Source organism: Nipponia nippon, unplaced genomic scaffold (assembly GCF_047370975.1).
Source record: "Nipponia nippon isolate SJK-2023a ecotype South Korea unplaced genomic scaffold, ASM4737097v1 scaffold_8, whole genome shotgun sequence".
Taxonomy (NCBI): domain Eukaryota; kingdom Metazoa; phylum Chordata; class Aves; order Pelecaniformes; family Threskiornithidae; genus Nipponia; species Nipponia nippon.
Window position 1 is genome coordinate 52,396,913 of NW_028262402.1, and position 24,689 is coordinate 52,421,601.

Genomic DNA, 24,689 nt, shown 5'->3' on the forward strand with positions numbered 1-24,689 from the left:
ATTACAGGATGCAATAAAGGAGTAAAAATACATCCCTGACTTGCACAAGATGTGATCAAACATGTGAAAAGGTCTTCCAGCTATGACTCACTAAGAAATGGGTGGAGGTTTGTGAAGCTGAAAGGCTGCTGGCTGGAAGGAGTAAGCCTTCTTCCACACTGGCCAGCAAGGACTGGGAATTGGCTGCTATTCTGTCAAAAGGCCAGGTATATCCTGGTTGTTTTCCTACTATCCTACTTGGAGGGGGCAGTGGGGGAAGAGAAAAAAAAGAAAAAAAAGGAAGTCTTACTTGTCTGGTTTTGTTATTGTGCTCCAGAGGAATCCCTTGGTCATCTTGCCAAAAGAAAGAACCAGAGTTACCTCTATTTGACCCTACCAGAAGGGAACAGCTCCTTCTCATTTCATTTTACCTTTTCAAAGGAATTTATTTATTTATTTAAATGTGGGCCATGCCAAGAAGGGAAAGGATGTCTCACTTGACTCCCAGATGGAGAATCCTTCCAAAAAAACAGTTCCCTGTTGAGAACAGAAGGAAGAGGAATGCATTAATTTTAAACTGACCTGATTTTTCTAACAGGCTTATAACTCCCTGTTCTTAAGCACAGTTCACATGAACTTCCTGCTACATCAGAACAAGCATCTTTAAACCTATCTCTCCTTCTAATTTCACCCTTCCAAACTTGTGCATGAAGCTTGAAAAACTTGTATCCTAATTAGCTCAGCTGTGGCATCTTCAGAGAACTTTACTGAGGCTTTTACAAGATAAAGCTCCTCAAAAATGGTAGATGCAGCAGACAGCTGGTGTAACTCACCTAAGCTCTGCTACACTATCACCAGGTACCGAATTCTTGCAGGACTCAGAACTGCTAAACAGGAGCCTGCCACCTCCCAAAGGGTTCTAATATTTCATGGTAAATGTGCCACTAATAGCCTCTTTTAGAGACATCAGTATGAGCAATCATCTAAATCTAGGTCTTGTTTTAAGGGAAGCGCTTTTTGGTTGGTTGTTTGGTTTTTTAAATAGCATATTTCTTGATCTCTCAGGGGAGCCAGTCCTTCTGCTTCTCTTTTTCTTGTGTTTCACTACATCAGTCAGCTTTCCACCAGTCAGCTTCCCACATTTCAAACCTTGCTCTCAAACTAAGAAGTCTTAGGAGACAGAGCAAGGTGGCTAGTTAGTCTAATGGCATTCAGCTAGGAATAAATAATGCAAAGGACCAAGTGAATATTCTAATCTGTTCTGCCTGAGGTTGCAAAGGGACCCAACTCGAGCGAGAAAGTGCAAGGCCACAGGTTTAGACTTCTCTAGACACATCTACTCAACTTGTTTTGGCTGCTGCTTCCAAAACCTTGCAGGATAGTATGGTTCTAAACTATTACACAGAAAGACTGGGCTGGTTTTTGTTTTGTTTTGATTTCCCCCAAAATAGCTACAAATTACATATCTCCAAATTACATGCAGAAATGTAACATACTGGGAGTCAATACTGTAACTTGCATCAAGACTAAGAATGAAGTTTCAGAGCCTATTAGAGCACCCACTTATGCCACGGTCTGACAGTGCTTTGTAGAGCTTCAAAGTAAACTGTGTTTTTTTTCTTTTGAGTCAGGAAAATAAGCATGGATTAAAGATTTCTGGCAGGCTGCAAACAGGTGACCAAATCATACTTAACATGACAGAAAACTCTACATTTTCCAAAACATTAAATTCATATTGAAATGAGAGAACTTTACGCTTTTACTTCTGCATGGCTATCAACTTGAGCCCAACAGAACAAATTGAAACCACATTTAAGTCTACTTTTTCCTGCTGGCTTTATAGCTTCCCCATGCTTTCTGCACATTACACGTTCTCTCTCTTTCTCTCTCAGCATTTGGTCTCTTTCTCCTTCTGGCATTCTGTAGTCCTGCCAGCCAAAGAGCTTTGCTTCTAATAAGTAGAGCTGCCAACTTAAACACCAGTCTCCTAAGGCAATCAAATAATGAAACACACATGTATGTACTTGCACGTAATCTGTCAAATGCCTCTCTAGCCCAGTACAAATGATTTTTGCAATTCGGGGTTTTCATAGGAGCATGCATTCATACACTCTTGGTTTCCGAAAATTACATGCCATGGTTTTTCAGAGTCCTGTGCCTTGTTTGTACATACAAACCCAATGACCCTCGAATTTTCGTATCAGTATCTAGAAGACATGAAATATAAAAAACCTAAAAACACAAAGGTTGTGCAGACAACTTCATATGGAGTAAGCATACCCTTCAATTTCTCCAACTTGGCATAGAGGTCTGGTGCGAGACAGCACAGATTCCTCCATGGCAGAACACTCTTCCCATGTTTCTAGTGTGTCTGGAAAGCTAATGAATAACCATTCCAGGTGTCAAGAGTATTTTTCATAGCTCCCCCATTACTCATCTATCATCCACACTGAAGTCGCCTTGATTTCCACTTTCTAAACTAGTATTTCCCAAAAGAGAAATGTAATGTATGATGCTAGCAACAGAGTAATCCAGGAAAAAACTTTGTCACACTAGGATGAAGTTGCACTGCCACACCTCTTGATTAAAGAAGGTTGCAGTTTACAGCAATGGCAGAATAAAGATGGTAGCAAAAGCATCTTTCAAGTAAGCAAGTTACTGACTGGTATTAGAAAACTAAAATCAGGTTTCAAGGACTGTAGTTTACCGTATAACGTCATCATTTGCAAAAATTCCTGCATTGTGAATCACAACTACGATACAGTGAAAAAAAGCAAAACTACTAGAGATGCACCATAAAAACATAAAGCAAAAGGTACTTAAAACATGCATGTCCCTGAAATGCATATTTCTATTGCAAGGCATGCTTTACATGTACAACAAAGTACTGAGAACTTGACACTGAATTCTCAGAATCAGGAAAGAAGTGAGACAACACTAAATTATGTCACCACATCTGTTGAATCTGTGCACTCACATTCTATTAATTCTTTTGCTTTTGATGCTTATATTTGGATTCCAGCTGGTGAAGCTGGATGATGCAGGCAGAGGTATGCCAGGAAGATTTGTTCTGCAAGGAATTGTCTGGGACACCCAGTACTTGGTAACTGAAGCCAGCCATGGAGTGAGCAGATGGTACTCACTCCTTGTGACAAATAAAGCCTTACATTGTCAAACCTAATGCAGTTCTGGTTCCTGGTTTTAGTTATGTCAATGAACATTTAAGTGTTAGATTTAAGAGTTCTTTGAGTTAAGAGTTCTTTAATTTAAGAGTTCTGTCCCCAGATTCAGCTTTTTGAAGTGTTTTTCCACATGACCTCCCTACTCCAAAGAGATTAACCTTAAACTATCTTAAAACAGTAGTTATTTTTTTAATTGTCTTTTTGGTCTACCTCATTCCTCACAGGAATCATGATACCACCTTTGCCCACAACAGTGTCCTGAAGACGACTTAATATTTGTGAATATGAAGCTCTATGAAGCTACTATCAGCCACATCACTGGAAAGAGCAGAAGAGGCAATGAAGAAACCTGTTTCTAGAGAGAAGCCTGAAGGCTGTCAAGAAAAGGTGGCTTAAGACCACAAACTAAACAACCAGAATGAAGCCATTCTCATTCAGTGAAGACCTCGATAATGAGCAAAGCAAGGATAAGCGGGAAAAGGGGCCAGGCAACTATGTAATTAAAAACTATATCAGATGGCATACACTACAAGAAGATATAATTACATGTGCAAACACAAGTTTTAGATGCATAGTTTTGCAATCTTAACAATGTTCTCCGACTATAGCGTGTAATTCACTGTATATATGCACATGCATCAACATAATAAAACTATTTATCGTAAATGTAATAATTCGCTACAGTAACAGAATATACAATTAAAACTGTCATCATATCATTTCCTCAATTATAAGAAACCCTCATTACCATCACACTAGTTACCCAAACAGGCAGCCCTAAGAAAAAAAACAGCCTTGTCAAAGCATCTAGCAGCATGGAGTACATTTTTCATATGCATTAGTGAAGAGGACTGAATCCAATGGAAGAAAATAACTTGGTGAAAATAATCTCTATCCTGTCATGGCCAAATACAATTAAATGTGTTTGTGTCCCCCAAACGAAGACAGTTCTACTACTAAATTTGCAATTCTTACTACATAATGGACATACAAATGGCTAAAAAGTTAAGTCATCTACATTAAGTATGTACTAAAGGGACGAATTTGGACTAATTAGGAACGTGCTTTAAACCTATCTAGAAGTTATGAGCTTGATAGAGGAATTACCAAGTGAAATTCCATGCCCTGCATTAGTCCAGGACCTCAGAAGAGATGATCGTAACAGTGTTTCCCTTCCGTGTCTCGGAAATCCATGAAAGGCCAGTCAGGCAATGTTCTTCACATCAGTGGTTACCGTGTAGTATTTCATGCACCTTCATATTATATGCAATGTGGTACACTGGAATCTCTTCAGAACAGAGGTAGTATTTGTGATCGAAACGCTAAAGGCAATGGGAATTTTGCCTGTGAGAAGTGAGAGTATGAACTGTGGGATTTGTCCCAATGCTGCTAAACCTCGTCTATAGGTCTGTTCCTGTTCCTTCTGAAGTCAAAATGGGTTTTGCCACCAATTTAAGGGAAAGCAGAACAGGAGCCTGATGCTTCTTGTATGAACAAGTCTTTTAAGTAAACAAAAAAACCCCAACGATGTACATTTTTAAGAACATCAGTGCTTTAAAATAATCTTATTTTTAGTTTGTATCCAAAGGGATTTTGAATAAAGCATTTTAATACTCTGTTTAGAAGAGAGCAGCTCACATTAACAAGCGTGGGCATGTTCCATCTAAACTACCAGATAATTTACCACAGTATTTGATTGACTGGCTATTTAGATCAAACAGATAATGAAAAGCAAAAAAAAAGCCCAACCATTCTCATCTTACTGGCGTGTTCTTACTGTGTCATAATAAAACCCTAGATATTTGTCTTAGAGGAAACATCTGGAGAAAAAGCATAACAGTTGGTAACTGTCTTCCCCTTTTTTGCTAAACTGTACATGCAACTCGAAGTCCTGCATCTTAAATCACTGGGGAAGGCACTCACAGCCCACTATGATTTTCAGTGCAAGCTTTAATATCGAAGAGGCTTTTAACTATCACTACGAGAGTAGTCCAAAGCAGTGATTAGTATTACACCCAACAGATGAGTGCCAAATGTTCCTCTAGCAGACAGTCAGAGCTCTCCCAAAAGCCAGAAGGCAGCTCAAAAGAAGCGAGACTTCATGCTAGTTGCTCTGTAGTAAACATTGTTAAACCAGTAATTTAATATAACCCCCCAAAGTGTCCTGATAATAATGGGACTGTGAAAATCTCTCATTTTGCATAGGGGGCTGCAGCTTACACAGACTACAGGAAGGGTTTTGGAGTTGTCAGCACTAAGTTTGACCCAAGAGGAAGTTAGAAAAACATGAAAGCGGTGGGGAACGCACACTAATCTTTCAACCAACAGTAATAAATTATAAATACTGCAGAGCAAAGAGAATTCAAACATTCATCCCTCTGTGCCCTTGAGGACCCCTCACTGAGTGAACAGAGGTCCTTTACTTCCAGATATTTGTGATTAAGTTTTCACTACTTGCTGTTTTGAATATGCGTTCCTTAACGCTTTTTCTATTGACCAGGCCAGATTGCTAGGCCCACTGAAAAACCCCTTTATTCTCAGAACTGGATTGCACTGGAACAAAAGGCCTCCCTAGATCTTTCTCTCCAGAAGAAAATTGCTTATGTAGGCTAACGACTAGCTACGCTATTCTGGCTTCAGAACAATGGAGTAGATTTGGACTGGCAAGAATATATTCTAAATTATACTCAAACATCTGTACAGATTCAACTCCAAAGTACCCAAAATAACTTGCTTCAAAATGTCAAGGGATGACATTTTCTAACGTTTCTCTCAAGGGAATGGATATATTGCAAACAGTGCAATAAATATCAAATGAAGAATGAAAGACTGTATTACAGTAAGAGGCAGAAAGCCTGGTCAGCCATGAGCATCCTAGAGAAGCTCTCAGAGTGTTGACCCCTCACAGAAGACCCATGCATCAGCGGAGGTGGGAAGACCATGGGAGCAGATCACACCTCGCTGCACCCCACAGTGCCCTGGAGCCTCACAGCCCTTTGCAGACCATGGCCGGGCAGATGCCCCTCAAGTGTGCGCCCATCAACTAGGAGGAAAGCGGGAAATGATGAAGGGCTTTGCCACGGCTTCTGTTGCTCCTCACCTGTGCCAAGCTGCCGTGTCTCAGCAAGGACACAATTCAAGACTAAGTTCATAAACACAACAGACATTTTCACATCTCCATCCAAGTGTAACACATGCAAAAATGTGAATTAGCAATAGAGGACTGGAATGTGTAGTCACAGGGTTGAACACCATGTGCAAGTAGGAAAAGGACTGCAAATCTTTGCCCTTAACTGCTTCTTTCTGGAAAGTTCCTGGATAGAAGGATAATGAATCCAGACACAGCTGTGCAGCCTTATCTACCACTGCACATAATTAGTGGTTTCTTTCATTAATTCCCTAATTTAAGCACTTTGGTCTACCTCCAGCCAAAAACAGCTTAGGAAGAGGGCTTGGAAATTAAAAGGTAACCTCACAAACTAAAAGCTTTCCCTCTGAGAGACTGCTGGAGATGCCATAACATGCTTTGAAACATGGGTCTGCAGTGTCTGATGCAGTTTCAAACTTTCTTCGTGAAGAATAATGCTCCATGCTTATCTGCTGCCTACCAATCTTGTCCAAGTGGGATGAGAAGATCTAGGAAGAAATTGGTGACAGCACTAAAGTTTTCCCGTAATTCCAACATATAAATTCCACTGTTATATCTGTAAACAAGACAAACTCTGTCCTGAGGATTTTGATTATAGATCCTTACTACCTGAAAAGCTGTCAGCTTGAATATTATTTTTAAATGCTGTCTTACACACAAACTGTGGATCGATATGTGAAAATAAAGAGCAGTGTTTGGGTGCTATTCTTGTGGACTGCTGCATACAGCATTCATAAAAGACTGAACAAAAAGCAGCCAAGTTAGTACAACGAGTTACACCTGCTAACACTTCACCAAAAGACTTCAGGCAATGTCCAATGATGCAGGCGTTTCTATAACAAAGCACAAAAAAATGTAATACATAAAAAAAACCCCAAACCCCCAAACTCTTCTGTTAATGAAATCACAAAATAGGATTGTATTTTGGACATGTATTTTGTTGAAAGCCTGAATGGAAGTTAGCAAATATTAACCACAGTTATTACTTTATTTTTTTATATTAATTTATATTTTTTAAAGCCAAAAATTCTCTTTAAATTCTCCTAAGTACCTAGATTCTCACCAAAGTATTCTCAGGACTTAAAATCCTTCTCCAGTTAAAATAAATATTTCTTTAAAATCCTGTAATTCCCCGTGTCATTCTTAACTATGAAAATAAAGCAGTCCTTTGTATTCTAGCCTTCAGATTGATTTCATGGATGTTCATCATGGAAAGCAGCTTCGAAGCAAGACGCAGATGTGAAAAAGTGCACAGGCAGCTGCAGTTACAACACCTGTGTTCTTTCACACAAGAAAATCTGGATGTGTATATGGCACCACACAACTATTTAAGTGGGCATGGTTATTTGCTCGGGGTGCAAAATGATCCATTCTTGGCAAATACTTAGCACCATGTGTTCCTGAAACTCACAAACTGATGTTATCATATGCAAACCTAGGTAAGAACTACTTGCTAACCAGTGATTTTTTCAGATGTTCCTGGATCACAGCTATAGGAAGAGATGAAGATGATTCCAAGGGAGAGGAGCAGGCTACTTCACCTTTGTCTTGTTTTAAATTTGCCCCAGGAGCATACATGTCAGCAGGAGGTATTAACAGACTGAATCAGTATTACAGAAGGCTAAAGAAAGGTAAGCAAAGTCACTCAACATAATGCCACTGTTGTAACTATACAAAGGTATATTGAAATTGGTGCGATACAAAACAGACAAATATTTCTTATAGCATCAAAATAGGAGTGTCTTATTCTTTCAGTTTCTTAAAGCAAAATGTGTAATAAAAGGCAGTATTTTTTTTAGACTAATTGATACAGCTGGGGAAAAAAGATGCATTTCAGCCAGACAAGCTTTTTCAGGTCTGAGGTCATCTCTGAGGATCAGAAGGGGGTTCTGTGTGCCCCAAGTAATATATTTTTCCAGAAATATCAACTGGCCAATTAAAACATTCTTCTCAAACGCTCTTTCCCACTTTTACTCTTATCCTGTGACAATTAAAACACAACATGGAAGACGCTGTGTTTGAAGCTCCTTCCTCCCTCCTCTACCAGCAGGTGGGGCCACGCATCAACCATGAACTTGCCCAGGTCCACTGTTAACGTGCAATTTGGACAAGTACTTGCAAGCTATCCCTGTGCTCTCTGTGGTGCTTACAAAGACTTTTTTAGTTACCATCATCCTGATTTTATCACTGTGAAAAAAACATTCCGTCTCACTTTAATGCAGCTTGCAAAATCTTTGTTTTCATTAGTGATAAAACAGGTAGTAAAATGTTTTCAGATGCATGCGCTCATACAGCAGCTAGAAATTTGCCTTATACACCAAGAAACGTGACCACAAGTAGCTAGCGAGGCTCTCCGGCACAAACCTGCCCTATTCCTCAGTGCAAGTCAAAAGCAACTGACTTGTGAAGTTCATGACTGCAGGGCAGTTCTGATGACTGCAGCAGGACAAAGGCTTATGCTCAAACTGGGCTTTTCAGAATGAATCCAAGGGCTCTGGGTTGAACTGCAAATACATTTACCAAATGAGATAATGACTCATCACTTCACCCCATCGTTTCCTTTTTCCGTTTGCCTAAATCAGGAGAGATGATGACTGTTTACTTCCCAACAGAGGCTCCAGGCTCACTGCATTCCATTCACTCTTATGTCCCCTAATTTACAAATGTAAATAATTTTCAGAATTGCAATTGTTCTACTGGCTTTATAGCAAAATTAAAGACACTAATCCTACAGCATATTCAGTTCAAGCATGCACAAACGGTTTTATGCTCTCCATCAGTTTGGATCTTTGTCAGACATTGCATAACCTGGTGTCTGAAAGGAAAGAGTTTTCAAATGTTCCGTGTCATTATCTTTGTCTAATTTGCTGGTCTGTATCTGTTCTAGGAGAAGAGCATAAAGAGAGGTGCTTTTTTTCGGGGGGGGGGGGGGGGGGGGAATCTGTGTTATAGTTTCACCACAAGAAGGATGAGCTTCGGATTATTTTTAGGTTCTAAAGCAGCTGAAATGGTATGAGGTGTCAAAATACACAACTCTCAGTTACACAGGAAGTCACAGGAAGCTCCAAAACATCAAAACAGACAAACTATTTGTATAAAGTTCTGGTCTGCCCTTCTGCAATCTGACCTTCTATTCAAAATGGGCATTTAGCATTCCAAGTTAAATCCAGAAGTATATCTGTCCATCAGTCAAAGGTTTATGCTCCACAGTCTGCTTAAGATCAGCCTTCACAAACCAGGCAGGGAAACAGTACTGCATGAACCAATGCTAAACGTGTGCAGCTGTATCAGATGAGCTCAATCACAGTTCACAAAACTCAGGTGGACTCAGTACAGCGTATGCACTTCTCATTGTCAAAGAGTTAGGCGATATGGGGCTAAGTGAGAGGAACCAGCCCTATGTAGCTCCAATTTAAAAAAGAAAGTATTTCAAGAAAAAAAAATTGTATCAAATCTCTACTGCTTCACATGAACTTCAGGTGTCTAGTGGAGGGCACAAAGATGATGCTATGCTGGGTCTCCACTGTTGGAAGTGCCTTGATCCCTCCAGCAACAGCCAGTCACCTTGCCTGGTGGGAGAAGAAACCTGGGGAAAAGGCAGGATGGGCCAGTGAGAGCCTCCCACCAGCAACTGGAATTAAATCTGCCTTGCCAGAGCTCTGACCTGCACTAGGCCTGAAACTGAAAGGTGCTAGAGACCTCCCTGGGCTCTTGTAGCCCCTTCATTTGCAAATCTTTTCAGATGCAATAAAGAAAAAGCCCCACAAACTCAGACTAAATCTACTTCTTTACTGACAAAGGTAAGGGGAAGACAGGCAAAATGCAACAGTCCTAAAATTTCAGTCAAGGAGCCCCAGTTCTGGTCTTGACCAATGGTTCTAGAAATTTAAATGGCTCATGGATAAAATAAAAATCTGGGGAAAGATTTGACCTAAGTGTTGTAATAAATAAGTGAATGTTTTAATAGAATTTGAGACCACCAGCAGTTTTATTTGTTTTCAGATTAGCTTTTAATATTTAAAGAGCTCCCTATTTATAAGTAAGAATGTGATTGCATAAAACACTGGCCTGATGAGTAACTCTGCCCGTGTTACTAGCCTCATTGACTGCAAAGTCTGTTCAGATGTCTATGATTACTTCTGTATGAGTACCACAGCACTGTGAATACTGGCAGCATTTTGTTTAACTATTGCAAATTTGATCTAATATAAAACAATCTGGACACTGATGAGGAAGTGATCAAGCTTATCAAGGCCAGGGGAAAAAACACATTCAGAATAAAAATTAAGCATTAAAGAGTACTGAAATTATTAGAAAGTATTTTCTTAAAAAAAAAAAATCTATGTATGTGGTAAAATTAAAAGAACTTATATGATTTTATATATATTCTTTAAAACCTCCAATTAAGTTCCTGATATTCTTACTCAACATATACACAACAGGGGTATATACAGAATTGACTCTTCACAGAATGAAAAAAGTATATGGATGACAAATAACTGAGGTACATTTAAGAAGTCTGCTTCCAGTTCCCCGTTAATTTGTCATTTTGATCCACACCAGTTGCAAATCATCAAGTACTGAAAATGTAAACTTGACTGTATTTGGTCAAGCAAGATTCATACTACACATTAATTTATTTGAAATACACTCTAGGGGTGTAGAGAGAAGTATCATCCAGGGAAGAATCTTCTGGCCCACTGCCCATTACGTTGGCTGCTGGACAACATTAACTATGCTATTCCCTGCACCAAATCATATATACAAAAACAGTGAAGCCACCTGAAAGTTAGCCGTACATTGCTACATTATTCCTTATCCGAACTGCATTTCCACTTGCACTTCTAGTTTCACCATAGGTATCATTTTTGTATCATTCTGCTTACTTAAAAATTTCACCTGCATTTTATTTTTTGTAGTACTTTCAATGCAACATTTCCCAAATTCGTTTCTAAGATTTAAAGCACTCTCTGCCTTAGTTCTTCACAGTAAAAAAATCTGTAAAGAGACCACTTCTTATTACTTTTCCCGATTTCTTTTAAGTAAACATACATTATTTTAAAAGTAATTAAACCTAACTCTTGAGCTATTTGGAGTTCAAATTCCAGTGTTTCTCCTAATTCTGTTGAGGTGGTCTAATGCCTGATCCTAGGGCATTACTGAAGGTGCCTAGCCATTTACATGAAGCTTAAAATCTTTAATTCAAAAGGAGCTATGGGAACTTAGCTTATTTTTTTTTTAAATCAGAAAAGTACAAGCCTGGATTGCAAGCTGATTCTTGAACATTTTGGAGCATGGCAGGATCATGTGTGCAGACTTTGAGATTAAGATTCCCAGTTAAATTAGCACATTTTCTTGTTTCAAATCCCCACAGTACCAACTATTATTACACGTATGTAAATAGTACTCTGTCTAGAGGCAGCAAAATTCAGTTTCGGACAGATATAGTTATTAAGGCTTGGGACACCGTCTCATCCCAAGAAAGCAGAAAAGCCTACATTTAAGCAGAGCCCCCCCAAATCTGCAGCAGAATTTCCCAGAGTAACTCTCAGCAGCCAAAACTCCCATAAATGTCTGTTACAAATGCAGTCCTGGGGCAGGCTCGGAAACTGCAAGGTTAACACCAGGACTTGTGAGCACAGCGCTGTGGCCAGCTCACAGCGTGGAACTATGAACAGGGGCATCAAGCAAGCATGAGTACAGAGACCCAGCAAGTTACAAAGCACTACTTTATGTTTCAAGCAGTAAGTGCATCAAAGCCTGGGATGCTGGATACTTCACCACAGCATGCACATGTAAAGAATGAGATTTTCTTTCCACCCTCTGCCTCTCCAAATGACCTGTCAGCATTGAGGTGTCTATCCAAAAAGGGTTTATTAACATGTTTATTTTGCAGTTACATATGATGGAGACAACCATCTCCACAGCTGGGTTGAGAAAAAAGTCAATGTTACCTGATCAGCACGTATTAATATCCAATATAAGGAATGATCAAAGAAGTAATAGTGTTTTCTTTCAAAAGCAAATATCCCATCTTCAGAATTAATCTAATGAGAAATCATGAGACTCTAATGACTAGAGGCTGAGAGTTCGAGGGCTTAAGAAATAGGGACAGTGTAACCTAAAATGCCACTACACCCCCATCTGCCCGCACCTTCATTCTAACAATGATGTACACCTAGGCATTATACACTTGCAAGCAATTCTTGAGTGCTTAAGGACAACGCTGTATAAACCAGTCCAGGTTTACTCTTTACTAAGCCTCCACCAACATAGAAATGTTTCTGCCAGGTTTCCACTTGGTTGCGACATACAATTTTCTGTATTTCTGTTTTTATCTTCATTGATTATCAGCACAGCTAAATATAAACTCATAATAGGCACAGTGGGATGGAAGCTGACGAACTGATACCACAACTTTGCAAGTGATGCTGCAAACATTTCTATGGAGGCAGAGGGTGATGACTATTCAGGACTATGCTGTCACTGTGAGAGTCAGGATCACATACTACAACTTGTATTTCCTACAGCTAGAAACATTGCGAATTTAAGAAGTATTAGATGTTGAAGCAATATAAGCCATTCTAGACTTTTGAGAAGTGAAAGACCAATGTAAAATCTATCCTAAGATGAACTTGGCTTATTGATATGTAAAACCCAAATATCTGAATGTCAGTAGGTAAAGGAGACAAATCACTTGGAGGAAGGGTGTTTGGGGTTTTTTTTGTTTTGTTTTGGTTTTGTTTTTTTTTTTTTTTACCCTAAAGTTTTTCCAATTAAAAAAGAGAAGACTTTCTTCTATTAATAGAAGAGTTCTGATCAAATTCAGAGTTCTGCCCAAATTACTGTTTCAAATATAGGTCAGAAAGCAACTTATGTTTAAACAAAGGAAATATCTTCCTTTGTTTATATGTCCTATTTTTTCTACTGCATGCCCTACCCCCAAAAAACATTAAATCTGAATTTCTCTTTACCATCATTCCATTGTTCATTTTTAAATACCTGCTCTTACCTTTAATGCCACAGGTAAATCTCCATGACGAAGTACATACTTTTTGCTGTTAGCAAGAGATTTATGATAGGAACATACAGTTTATTTGGAATTCATACTGTTGGATTCACCAAGAAGTTTCTCAATAGTGACTCTGATGAACCACAGAGGGAAACGCTTCCACCAGCTTCTTAGAAACCTAAAATAGATGCCACCCTGCTCATTCTCCATTTAAGTCTTCACAGTTGTGAATTATAAGCATACTTTCCAGCCTGTGAGATGTACCTTACAGTAAGTTATTGGTCTCTGTGGTGCCTGAGACAAAGCACACAAAATTACAAAGTGTGAGCCAAATATTATGAAGTAGAAACAATTCTTAATTGACTGAAATGAGCCATATGCTAAAAAAGCTGACCAGCAGGTGTTACAGGCATAAACGTACAGTCAGACAAGCCTATGAAACAAAAATATCTGAAAAACATGGGACACACACACACACCCCTTCTGAGAACAGTACTGACCTTGTTGCTCACTCTCTGCTTCAACTTTTGCAGGACTTGGTGCTACAGGAAGGGGTCGAGGAGGACGAGGCTTCGGAGTTGGGGGAGATATTTTTTTTCTTCCAATGTACTCTACGTAAGTTCCTGGGAAATCCCCCCTCTCCCCTGTGGTTTCATTAAAGCCATTTAACCAACCAATTTCCTCAGGCTTTGCTTCTTCCCCTTCACTGAATCCATGTGCTAGTAAGGTACCTTTATTCACAGTTAATATATCTCCTACGTGCAAGTCAATGTCTTCTTCTCGCTCTTTTTTGTAGTCATATAAAGCTCTGTATTGATATCCTTCGGCACTCATCTTGGCGAACGATTTAACATTCAAAAGTGTTATTAAACAGTATCAAAATGCAATTGTCCAGTTATATTTTTATGTACAGAGAGATTCAAGATGTATTAAATGGGATAATAAAAGTGTCAATAGCAATGTCTAAGTAATAAAATCCACCAGAGAATCAAAAAGCACCAGGATCTGTCATTTCACTGCTGATGTTTTTACTGATGTATTTATTCTGAGTCAATGATTGTTGCAGAAGTATGTGTTCCACTTCTATGTCTAGCAATATTCTTCCAGTTAGTTCCCTTTCTGGGCTTGCCAGCACTTCTGGATCTCCATACTCAAGTTCAGCTGATTCTTGTAGCCGGTCACACCTTCTTCAGATGTACTTGCCACAGATTGCCCACATACCTTAAATATTCTGCCACCGAACTCTGCACACATGCTCTTCCTGGAAAGAGAAGAGAAAACTGGTGAAATCCTTTCCAATTCTCTTAATGATTGTGAAGTTGGGATTCCAATTATGAGTTAGGCTTTCTGCAACCCTGGCAGAGGTTGTGTCCCACAAAAGAGCCCTAAATAACAATAAAATAAAGCGACCTCACAAAAAAAGTCTGCCAGCTAATGCTTGCGTTTTTATAAAGGATATATGTCTAATTGCTTGAACCAAATTTGCACCCCTGCAGTATGACACATGCTTCCGTCTCTGTGGCTTATGGCTACTGAAGTCTCAGAGTGAGAGGGCTAAGCCCTGGAGCTATCCCTGTAGTGCAATATCTAACCTGGCAGGAAGATTTTACATGCTATCTCCCTGAAGACACACGGCCACAACGCTTTCCCACAAAAGGTCTGCCAGGACAGAGGAGGAGCTCACTGTAATCAGCACTGACACTCACCACTGGGGTATTCAGTCTGCTGCTGTTTATGCAGAGGGTGAGGATGGGCAACAATCCCTAGCCCAAAGCCTATATTCCAAAAACCTGTTGGAGGGAGGGCTCTTTTCATAACCTGCAGGAGAACCAAAAAGTCCAAAATGCTTTTACTTGAGTACAATATTTCTGTTTTCTTAAAGAGGGGCTTCCCCACTCCCCCATCTTCCAGATGTTTTTAATGTGTTTATGGTATAACACTAGAAAAACGATCAGCAACTGAAACAGGCACACCCAGACCACCTAAGCAGCACTAGCAAGAGGAAAGTATCAGGGTGTATGCTTAAATTACACTAAAGGCAAGAGAACACAGGCCTGAACGCTTGACTCAAGGCTGCCCAACCATAAAGTAAAAAGGAATAAGATGACTAAAAAAAATCGATTTAGAAAACAGTAGCTTAAAGACATACAGAACAGTGAAAGTTTTCTAAACATTATTTCAACTGTTACTCATTTTCATCTACTTAAAAAGACAAGCCCAATCACAATACGAAATGCTGCACTGGGAACCGGAAAGTGCTAACTACTCAAAGGTAACCAACTACTCCTGAACTACTGCTGAATAAAAGACCCGAGGGGGCTATGTAATACCAATAGGTAAAATATTGACTGTGTACTATGTACCTAGTGTACAGAAAACGGATTTTTTTGAGAAACACTCCCTTTTTACATTGTAAAGGGACACCAGTAGACAGGGCTGGAACAAGGAACCTCTGACAGCTCTTTTCCACACCATTTTCTCTAATGTCTCAGTCACCAAGTCCCTGGAATATGACTAACTGACAAGCTAAAAAGTGTTTATAACAATGTATATGGGCTTCCTTTGCCAGTGAATGACCCTGATCCCTAATTTGTACAAGGCTTCTCTTCAGTTCATCAGGTCTAAATATAATTCCCTGCAGCTTATTGTGCAACATCTCTTGTAAGTTCTTGAAGAACTTCCTTACCATCCCTTGCAACCAGTTTTTGCTGTAGGAAAGAATCATCTGAGCCTGAATTAGACTTCCCATTTCAAAAAGCCTACGCACAAGTATTTATTCTAATAACTTGCAAATCTATCCACGCGGATTAGGCATCCAGCTCCCACCAAAATTTTAATGAGAAATTTCTGCAGCCACTTCTGAAAAACCAAACTATGCTGCTTAGCTCACACTACCAAACATCACAGACTTTGCAATTAATGTGAAGAGAATTTCACTGATTCTACCAGAGGAAAGCATATAGAGAAAAACTAGAGAAAAAAAAAAAAGAAACAAAAATCTAAAGCACAAGTATCAATTAAATAGTACAGAAGCCTTTTCAAAAGCATGGGTTCCTCCCATTTCACATAGCAAGGGAACAAAATGCACTTACACACCTTAGATCTAAGTGTTGGATCTAACCTAAATGTTTCCAAATCAAAACCAACTATGCACAGCAAAACCTGCTAGAACGTTACCACTTCGACTACATTAAATATTCCGAAATATTTATTTTCTTTTTGAGAAAGGTTCAACAAGTGCTTTGCTACAACTACTCATTTCACTCCTATTGCCTATGGGCATTCTGGCAGTCAAGAAAGTTAAGTTTTCTAAACACTGCATAATTTAACTGACTTGACCTACTCTGATCTTTTATTATCAAATGTATCATTGCAACTTTATGGCCAGACATTTAAAATGAGTACTTGTGTCTTTTACGCTTGGTCTGCCAATACAGAACTGAAAACGTTGTAATAACATAAAAAAATGCTTATGACAGTTTTTAAGCATATTTTAAAAACTCAAGACCTGAATCAGATAGGACAAAAGGTCCGATTTACTTGCATGTTAGAACAACTCAGTGCAGTTATGGTAGCAAAGTTTCCCTAAATCCAGTTTCCCTGGGGCTCAGAGCTGCAGCACCGATTCATACTCACTCCTCAGCACTGCCCTGGGCACAGGGCCCCCAGCATTCTATCTCCTGACTGATCCATGGCTCGTGCACCTGGAGACACTCCTGTGGGTGAGCCACGCTGAATTTCTTGGATTTATGCCTTCTTCTATTCTCACTATCTGTCGGGTTTGGGGAGGGAGGAAGACTCAGACTCCAAGAACCCTGCAGCAGCCCCAATGCTGGGACAGACACTGGTTCTCCACACCAGCCTGGTAACACTGCAGCATCTCCAAAGAGCCCTCTTTGACAGTTCTTTACTTACTGCTCTGTTAAGATCCCATACAAACAAATTCCCTTTACCACAAGTGAAGATACATGGTCTCTACACTCAGACATTTTGACTCAAACTGACTTAAGCTGATGAGTCTTAAAATAAATAGCTTGGAGACCATCTTAAGTAGACGGGAAAAAAACAAACCAAACACTTTAGGCAAGAAACATTGTTATATTTGAGATGATGTACTGCTGGATTTCCATTTGGCTGGTGGAATGGAAAAGGAGGAAGAAGTACTGTAAGAAAATCAAATGCTCATTTGTTTTTTATTTACTGTCTAAGAGCTTGGTCCCAATGCAAGATTCCTGAGTTCAAGCAGAATTCTGGTCTCTCCGCAGAATGGTTTATGTTGGGCATTTCATCAGTTACAAAATTTAAAGTTCAACAGAAAGATGCAAGAGATTCTTGTAAATTTAAATGGAAAAGGAAGGGGACATGAAAGCTTCCCCTCCACTTGCCCCTTCTACCCCTATTAAAAATGATGTCTGGCTCCCACTCCACTGGTACCCAAGCATTTCCTCCCACACTAGCTAGCATTCCTTTGGCGACTGAGAATAAGAAATTCTGCTCTGTGAATCCATGTTACTACCAGCCCAGCCAGAGGGGTGCGTGCGTGTTACTGATATGGCACCCCTATACAAGTCAGCAAAGATTTTCTTTGCCTTCATATTAACACATTTAATAACCGTATCTCCTCGCACTGCCATCTCTCTCACACTTATTCCAAAAACCCCTAGGGAAACAGTGCCTAACACGAACTTCCCTTCCACTACAATTACGAGCTTTGTCAATAGAAGAGCAGACTAACGTACTCAGGGAGGCACTGAAATAACGAGAATTGAAGTGTAAGCGGGGAATTTGCTTGGAGACTGACTCTTCTCCCCACTAGGTGTCTACACACCTGTAACTCAAACTGCAGTTCTCTCTGAAGTACGATGCTGCCGCTCTCCAAAGGGAGATGGACCAAGGCAAGCACCACTTCCGAACACTATTTTCTGCAAGAAAGTGAGGTCCACGATACATCATGAAGAAGGAGATGCATACTTATAGTACCTTTACACCACTTCCAGTCTTTGAAAGAGTGATTTTGAGCCTATGGAGATTCGTCCACCAAACACGTTCAAATACGTACACACGGAAGAAGTACATTGACTTCACTGTGGACACTGTAAAGCACGTCCCGTTCTGAAACATCTCAAAGACTTTATACGGGCTGCAAAGCTACAGAAGGCAGCAGGGGAGCATCAAGACCACTTCAGAAAAATCATCAAAATGATAATAACAATTAGAAAACCTAGGAAGACAGTACAAACTGAGCTTCCACCTTGTTAAGAGGCCGGTAAGTTGAGCCCTCCGGGAGTCCTGCACGGACACGCACCCGGGCGGCAGTGCCCGCCGCAGAGCCGCCGCTCTCGGGGGGCCGGAGCTCGGTCCCCGCGCCCCGGCCCCGCTCGGGGGGCACAGCCCCTCCACCGCCGGGGCAGGGCTGCGCGGACACGGCGGTCCCCGGCCGGGGGTCGGTGGCGGAGCCGCCGGGACCGCCCTCGGCGGCGACCCGGGGACAGGCAGGCTCGACGCCGCGCCGCCCGCTCCCCCCGGCGCCGGCCGCCTCGGCGCTTCCTACGGACGCCCCTTCCGCCGCCGCGGGACGCCAGCCGGGCGGGGGCTCCAGCCCGGCTCCCCACGCCGCACGGCGGGGCCGGGGCTCCCGGGCAACCCCGCGGCCGCCGGGCCTCGCCCCCGGCACGGCGCGCCGCTCTCCCTGCCCGACCAGGAAGCGCCGGGCCGGGCCGCCCCCGGCCGCGGGGGGAGAAGCTCCGCCGCCCCCGGGGCTCGGCGCCGGCCGCAGCGGGCTGCCCGCCCGGGCCTGCAGCGCCGCAGGGCTCGGGGGCGCCACAGCCGGCCCCGGACGGGGGAAAAAGTTGCACAGGGCGGCGGCGCTCCCGCTCGCCCTGTCACCCCGCAGGGGCGGCCGGTGCCCGGGTCCCGGACAGCCGCACGGCCCCGCACCGCCCTGCCCTGCCGCCCTGCCCCGGCGGCCGCCCGCGGGGCAGCGCCAGGCGAGGCGGCCGCGGCAGCACTCGCTTTACCTCAGGAGCGGCGGCGGCGCCACCGCCGCCAGTCTCCCTCCCGCCGCCGGGCAGCCGCCGCCGCGTCGCCCCGCTCGCCGCCGCGTGTCCGTCCCGCCGCGCGCCCGGGCCCCGCTTCCCCCGGCCGCGCTCGCCGCCCCAGTGCCTCGGCGGCGCCGTACCCGCCGCCGGCGCTGCCTCCGCCCCGCCCCCGGCGCCTCCGCCAACCCGCGCCGCCCCCGTCCCGCCCCGCCCCGCCCCGCCCCGCCCCGCCCGTTGGCTGACGGCGCCCGAGGGGCGGTGCCCGCCGCCGCCCGCCCCCCGCCGGGGCCGGGGCTCGCTGCGGTCCGGCCCGCGGCGCTGGCGGCCCCCGGCGGGGCTGGGTTGCCCGCCGCTCCTGCCCGCGGCGGCGGGGTCCGGGGTCGCCGCCCCCAGGCGCGGCGCCCTCCCCGGCCGCGGAAGGCCAGGCCAGGCTGGGCCGGGGAGCGGCAGCGAGAGGAACATGTGCTTCTGCCTAGTTCCTCTTTGGGGATTTTTCTCCTCTCTTTTTTTCCTTCCTTCCCCCCCAAGTTGACGTAATATGTTACGTTGGTGGAGTGTGCCCAGAACAACCGGTACCTGGGCCGTGGCTGTCCAGCTGGGCCCGCAGCAGGGTCGTGCCGTGTGGCGGGGCGATGACAGCCCCGTCCCTCGCCAGGCTGCCTGGGCCACCAGCGCCAGGGCTGGGGCAGGCTGGCGGCGGCTTGCCTGGGGCGACGCGCAACGGGCCACTGTCCTGCCCTCGGGCCTGCCCAGCCCTGCGCCGTCGGGAGCCCTGCACCCGGCCTAATGCGCCTCGGAGCTGCCTTGCAGCAGGCGGAGGTGGTAGCTGTCTGCAGCAGCACCGATCTTCAGTTGATACCATTAATTGCCATTGCACCATGCCTAAGTTTGCTAGGCTCCGTGCAGCGCGGAGCAGAACGACATATTCCCTGCCCCAAGGAGTGCACGATCTCCAGTGGATCTGACAACACGAGGGTGTGACACAACACCACGAGGTTGCAGCAAGAGAGTCGTGCTGCTGAGGTATGTGTGCTGTGTTCGAATAGGTCTCTCTTTATCGTTAGATACTAAATATGCGTACATATGTTACCGTGAGTCAGTCCTTGTAGGTGTCGCTGTGAAAAAGGAGAAAGTGGTTTAAGCAAAGGTATAACACATCCAGTCTGGCAGGGAATGAATGCAAAGGCAGCCGTGCAAGAAGCAAGCTAAAGGTTCATTGAGACCCATGCTGTGAATACAAGCGCCAGGGGTTGACCTGATGAAAAGCAGCCGAATGGGAGAGATGTAGAACATCAAAAGCAAGAACAAGGCATTTGTCGGGACAGAGTGCAAGGATCAGGCCTTGAAATACCCTGTGAGAAACTGTAGGACTGGTAAAATAAGGCAGCCTGAAGCCTTATGATCAAAAGGAGAGCACATGTTGGCTGCGGGGGAGGGAAGAGTCCACCTTCCTTTAATTTGGCAGTTGGGCAGTCTGAAACAGCAAATTAGCTTAAGGCCTGATCATGGACAACTGAGGGAAAAAATGGAACAGTTTTACTACAACAAAGTGTAATTAGTTTTTGCCAAGTGCAATAGGTCAGAGCATGGTTTTGCAATCCTTAAGGCTTTTGGAGGTATTTTTCCTGAAAAACGTTCTAAACCAAGAAATTTGGTTGTACCAAGCATGGGGGGAAAGCGGAAATCTCTTCTCAGCTATAATATCTTTAAAAGATATTCTTCCATGGCCTCCTCTGCTCTGGAGAGGATTTTACTTTTTTTCCCCATTGAGTTCCTAACTTTGCAAGCTTCCAAGAGACACTAGAAGGATGTTTCCTGACACCTATTAATCAGTTCTGTATTGTTTCGTTAGGACTCTGTTCACTTCAGGACTGCAGATGAGAGAAGATGACAGCTCCTAAGGCCTCTTGGGATGACAGCGTGGATCTGACCCCACAGGGGTATGACAGAGCACTGCGAGGCTGCAGCCTTAGAGTCGCTGGATCCAGTCCCCAGAAGATGGTAAAAATGCCCTCATTAGCCTATCTGGCAATCTAAACACACAGAATGACTTTTAAACTAAACACTCCTTTTGGAACAGAAGCTGATGTTTGTACGTGAGCAAAAGCGTTGCTGTAATTTAAATACTAAATAGTAAAATTATTGAGGGAAATGCCAGCTCTTGTCTTATACATTTTTTGTGGGATTGAAAACACAGGCAGAAGCAGAGTTAAGAAAGAATGTTCCATTTCTTCTGTCCAGACTGCTGTCTCTGGCATTTGCTGTTGCCGAGGGCAAAAACAGCATGGATTTTGAAGGGGATTAGACAGACTGGCTGGTTGGAATGCCAGTCCTGGGCACTGGCCTGACAATGGGTATTTAAGGGAACTAAAAACCTCTCGAGTAATGGTTCCCAACTGGTGAGGCTAGACTTGTCCCACAGGTGAAATGCAGGGCTAGAGTCCATGGCTGTGCTCCCTCCCTGCTGGCATGGTGCCCCTCACTGGAGGGGCATGTCCCTAGGGCAGGGTCCGGGACCTCCTTTCTGCCTCCCCTGTGTCGTAGCTGAGCATCTCGGTCTCTGCTTTCTTTACCAGTTTTCCTCCCTGAACTTGACTTTTGAGTTCACCTCGAGCACCTCACTTGCTGCTTTCTCTGTCGATCAAGGAGAGAAAGGGACCCAAAAGACGAAAAGTAGGCAATAGCAGCAGGTTGCTTTGTGGCACCCCTTGCTAGCTTTACTGTCAAGCCTGTTGTGACTTCCGTCTCAAGGTCAGTCCAGCTCCCTCACATTCCTTTCCCCGCAGACCCAAGCATTATCTCAGTGTCTCCAGGAATCATCTCCTATGTCTAATCTTGGTAGGTGAAGGCTATGCTATAAGGTTTGCTCTAGGAACACTGTGAAGCAGTACTCTGCTGTAAAGCTTCATAAGGAGGAGGATGCACAAGTTGAAAACCTGGGTTCCTTCTTCAATCAGCTACTTTTCAGGAGGTCTTAAGGCCTGCATAAAGCTTTTGCATATAAAGTGGGCGTAATGCATGTAGACGTGTTTGATTAGGTCTAGATTTGTTGAGAAGGATATTCTTGACCAACTGAAAGGTTAAGTCATTGAGGCCACATGTAAACAGGAGGGATTGTCAAGGCAACAGTCAGCAGAAAGAAGAAAAGACAGAAGAGTGAAATGTGGGTAGAGGGTAGGATTATCAAGGTGCAAGCCATACACCCTTGTTCTTGCTAAGGAAGACAACTGTAGTCTCCATCTGTCAGGAGATCTCTTGAGCATTTCTGCCAGAGGCTGCTTGGGGGAATGCAATAAAAAAGTGAGCAGGTTTTTTATTCAGTACTAGTAGCAGTAAGGTGATTTGAGCCTTTTGCATCTTACTTCTGGGTAAGCTTTCTGTGGTAAATGTCATGCAGCTCTGGAGAGAATCTACCCTGGAAGTTCCCTTTCCTCTGGCAAAAAAAGTTCAGCTTGATCTTACGAAGGAAATTTTAAAGTATGGAAACTGAGAGGAAAAAACGCACTCATCAGAGGATCTGTGGGGAAAACAGAGTTCCCAGAGCATCAGATCTCTTCCACTACAACTGGCAAACTTCATTTTTCTTCTTTACTGGCACATTTTAAGCAGGGAGATTTCCGTCTGTTTCTTCTAAGATATCAAGGCAAACCCATTTGTAAAGTAAGAAGCCTATATTAGTGGATTTTATCAGTGCTGAATCTGATCTTCTGGGATAATGTGGGCAAAGACTGGGGAGACCGTGCAGGGGAGTTTTATTGGAATATACCTTAGGTGCGATGAATGCTAATGGCATATGTCATTCACTAAGTTCATAACAGAGTCCTGTGATTCGTGACATAATATCATACCATCCTGCAGCAGTGAGGTTTCAGCCATCTGATTTGAAGCTTGAAGTTGAAAGAGAATCAACGCTTACGTTCTTTCTTACTCCCAAAGATGAAAATTAATTCATACAGTGTAACTATGCTGTTCTTACTAGCACACATTGCTAAATGACTCATGTAAAATTCCCAAAGGGGTGACTGCAGTGGGGAGTCAGGAAAACAACAGGAAAAACTGTCCATGGTTATTGTAGACATGAATTAAATACAAAATAAATAAAATAGATCACACGAAGGATAAGCATCAAAGACTATGAATGACGATGTTTTCCTGTCACAGCTAGGACAAAGAAAATATTGCTGCCCAAAAATGTGGTTTTCAGTGTGTTTCAGAACACAGAACAGTAGCATGAAAAGCACGTTCCTTCACTGCTTAAAAGGATTTTAGCATATAAATGAAAAGAATGAGCTAAAAATAAGATAGAGGAATCCAGGAAAGAAAGAAGCAAAGCTTGGTATCGTGTTAAGAATCAGAGAAGTAAGTCTGACAACCTTCATGTTAAAACGGGAAGGAAGCTGATTAGCAGTGTGCCAGTCATGCTGGGCATCACAGCGTGATTTGATTTGAATTTATTTCAGTTCTGTGGGAAGGATAGAATGGCTTCTATCCAGCCAAAAACCTGACATCAGCAATAAATGTCAGTATCTCAGCTAATCAGACAAATCTCCCTTTATAGACATTTCCAGTGTAGGATTCATTTCATTCTATGGTGGACATCTAAGGCCTTTTTCAATTCTTCAAGATACAGGGCGACTGAGGAGGTGGTGGAATCTCCATCACTGGAGGTTTTTAGGAAGGCTAGTCAAACAGCTGCCTGGCAGAGGTACTGGTTGTCCTGCCTCAGCCAGAGAGGTGGAGTAGATGACCACTGGCGGTCTTTTATGGTTCTGTAGGTGCACGTATGTATGAATTATCAGAAGAAGACACAAACCCTGAGAAATCATACTTTCTCTTAATTAAATTTTCCCACCAGAAGCAAAGTGGCCCAAAAATTGCTCCCCTGCTCCCACCTGATATCTGAAAACCAGATGACTGCAGTTGTAAAAGCAGAGGGCCTTACCTCTGCAATATGATCTGTTAGCAAGGAGTTTCTCCAGTTTGCTCTGGAGCACATTTCTAAACCACAAAAGTAGTGGAAAACAAGATGTCCGTGTGCAAATCACAGCCAGAAAATACTTTGTGTTCATGAAAAGCCTTAAAAATATTTTGCTTAAAAAACCCAAACTATTTTTAGTCATCTGAAAGTTGACTTTTTATGTAATCTTTTCTCTAGTCTCATGATTTTGACTAACTAAATGTATGAAAAATTACATTTTGTCAAGAAACCTTTTAAAATCTATAAGAATTATTTTTGGATCTACAGTCTATTAAGACAAATAAATAAGACAACGCTTTTCCATGTCTGAAGCACAGCATAATTGATAAAATAGTGTTATAAATATCATATC

The 24,689-nt window shown here is 42.9% G+C and overlaps 1 protein-coding gene across 1 annotated transcript in view; it reads right to left on the reverse strand.

Annotated features, from left to right (window-relative positions):
• Positions 1-19,487, reverse strand: part of PIK3R1 (phosphoinositide-3-kinase regulatory subunit 1) — a 61,312-nt gene extending 41,825 nt beyond the window's left edge. Inside the window, exons 1-2 of the mRNA XM_087741479.1 lie at positions 19,339-19,487; positions 13,822-14,582 (exon numbers count right to left, since the gene is read on the reverse strand). Of these exons, the coding sequence (XP_087597605.1) occupies positions 13,822-14,155 (334 nt within the window). The 5' untranslated portion in view covers positions 14,156-14,582; positions 19,339-19,487. The remainder of the gene's footprint in view (positions 1-13,821; positions 14,583-19,338) is intronic.
• Between the last annotated feature and the right edge of the window lie 5,202 nt (positions 19,488-24,689).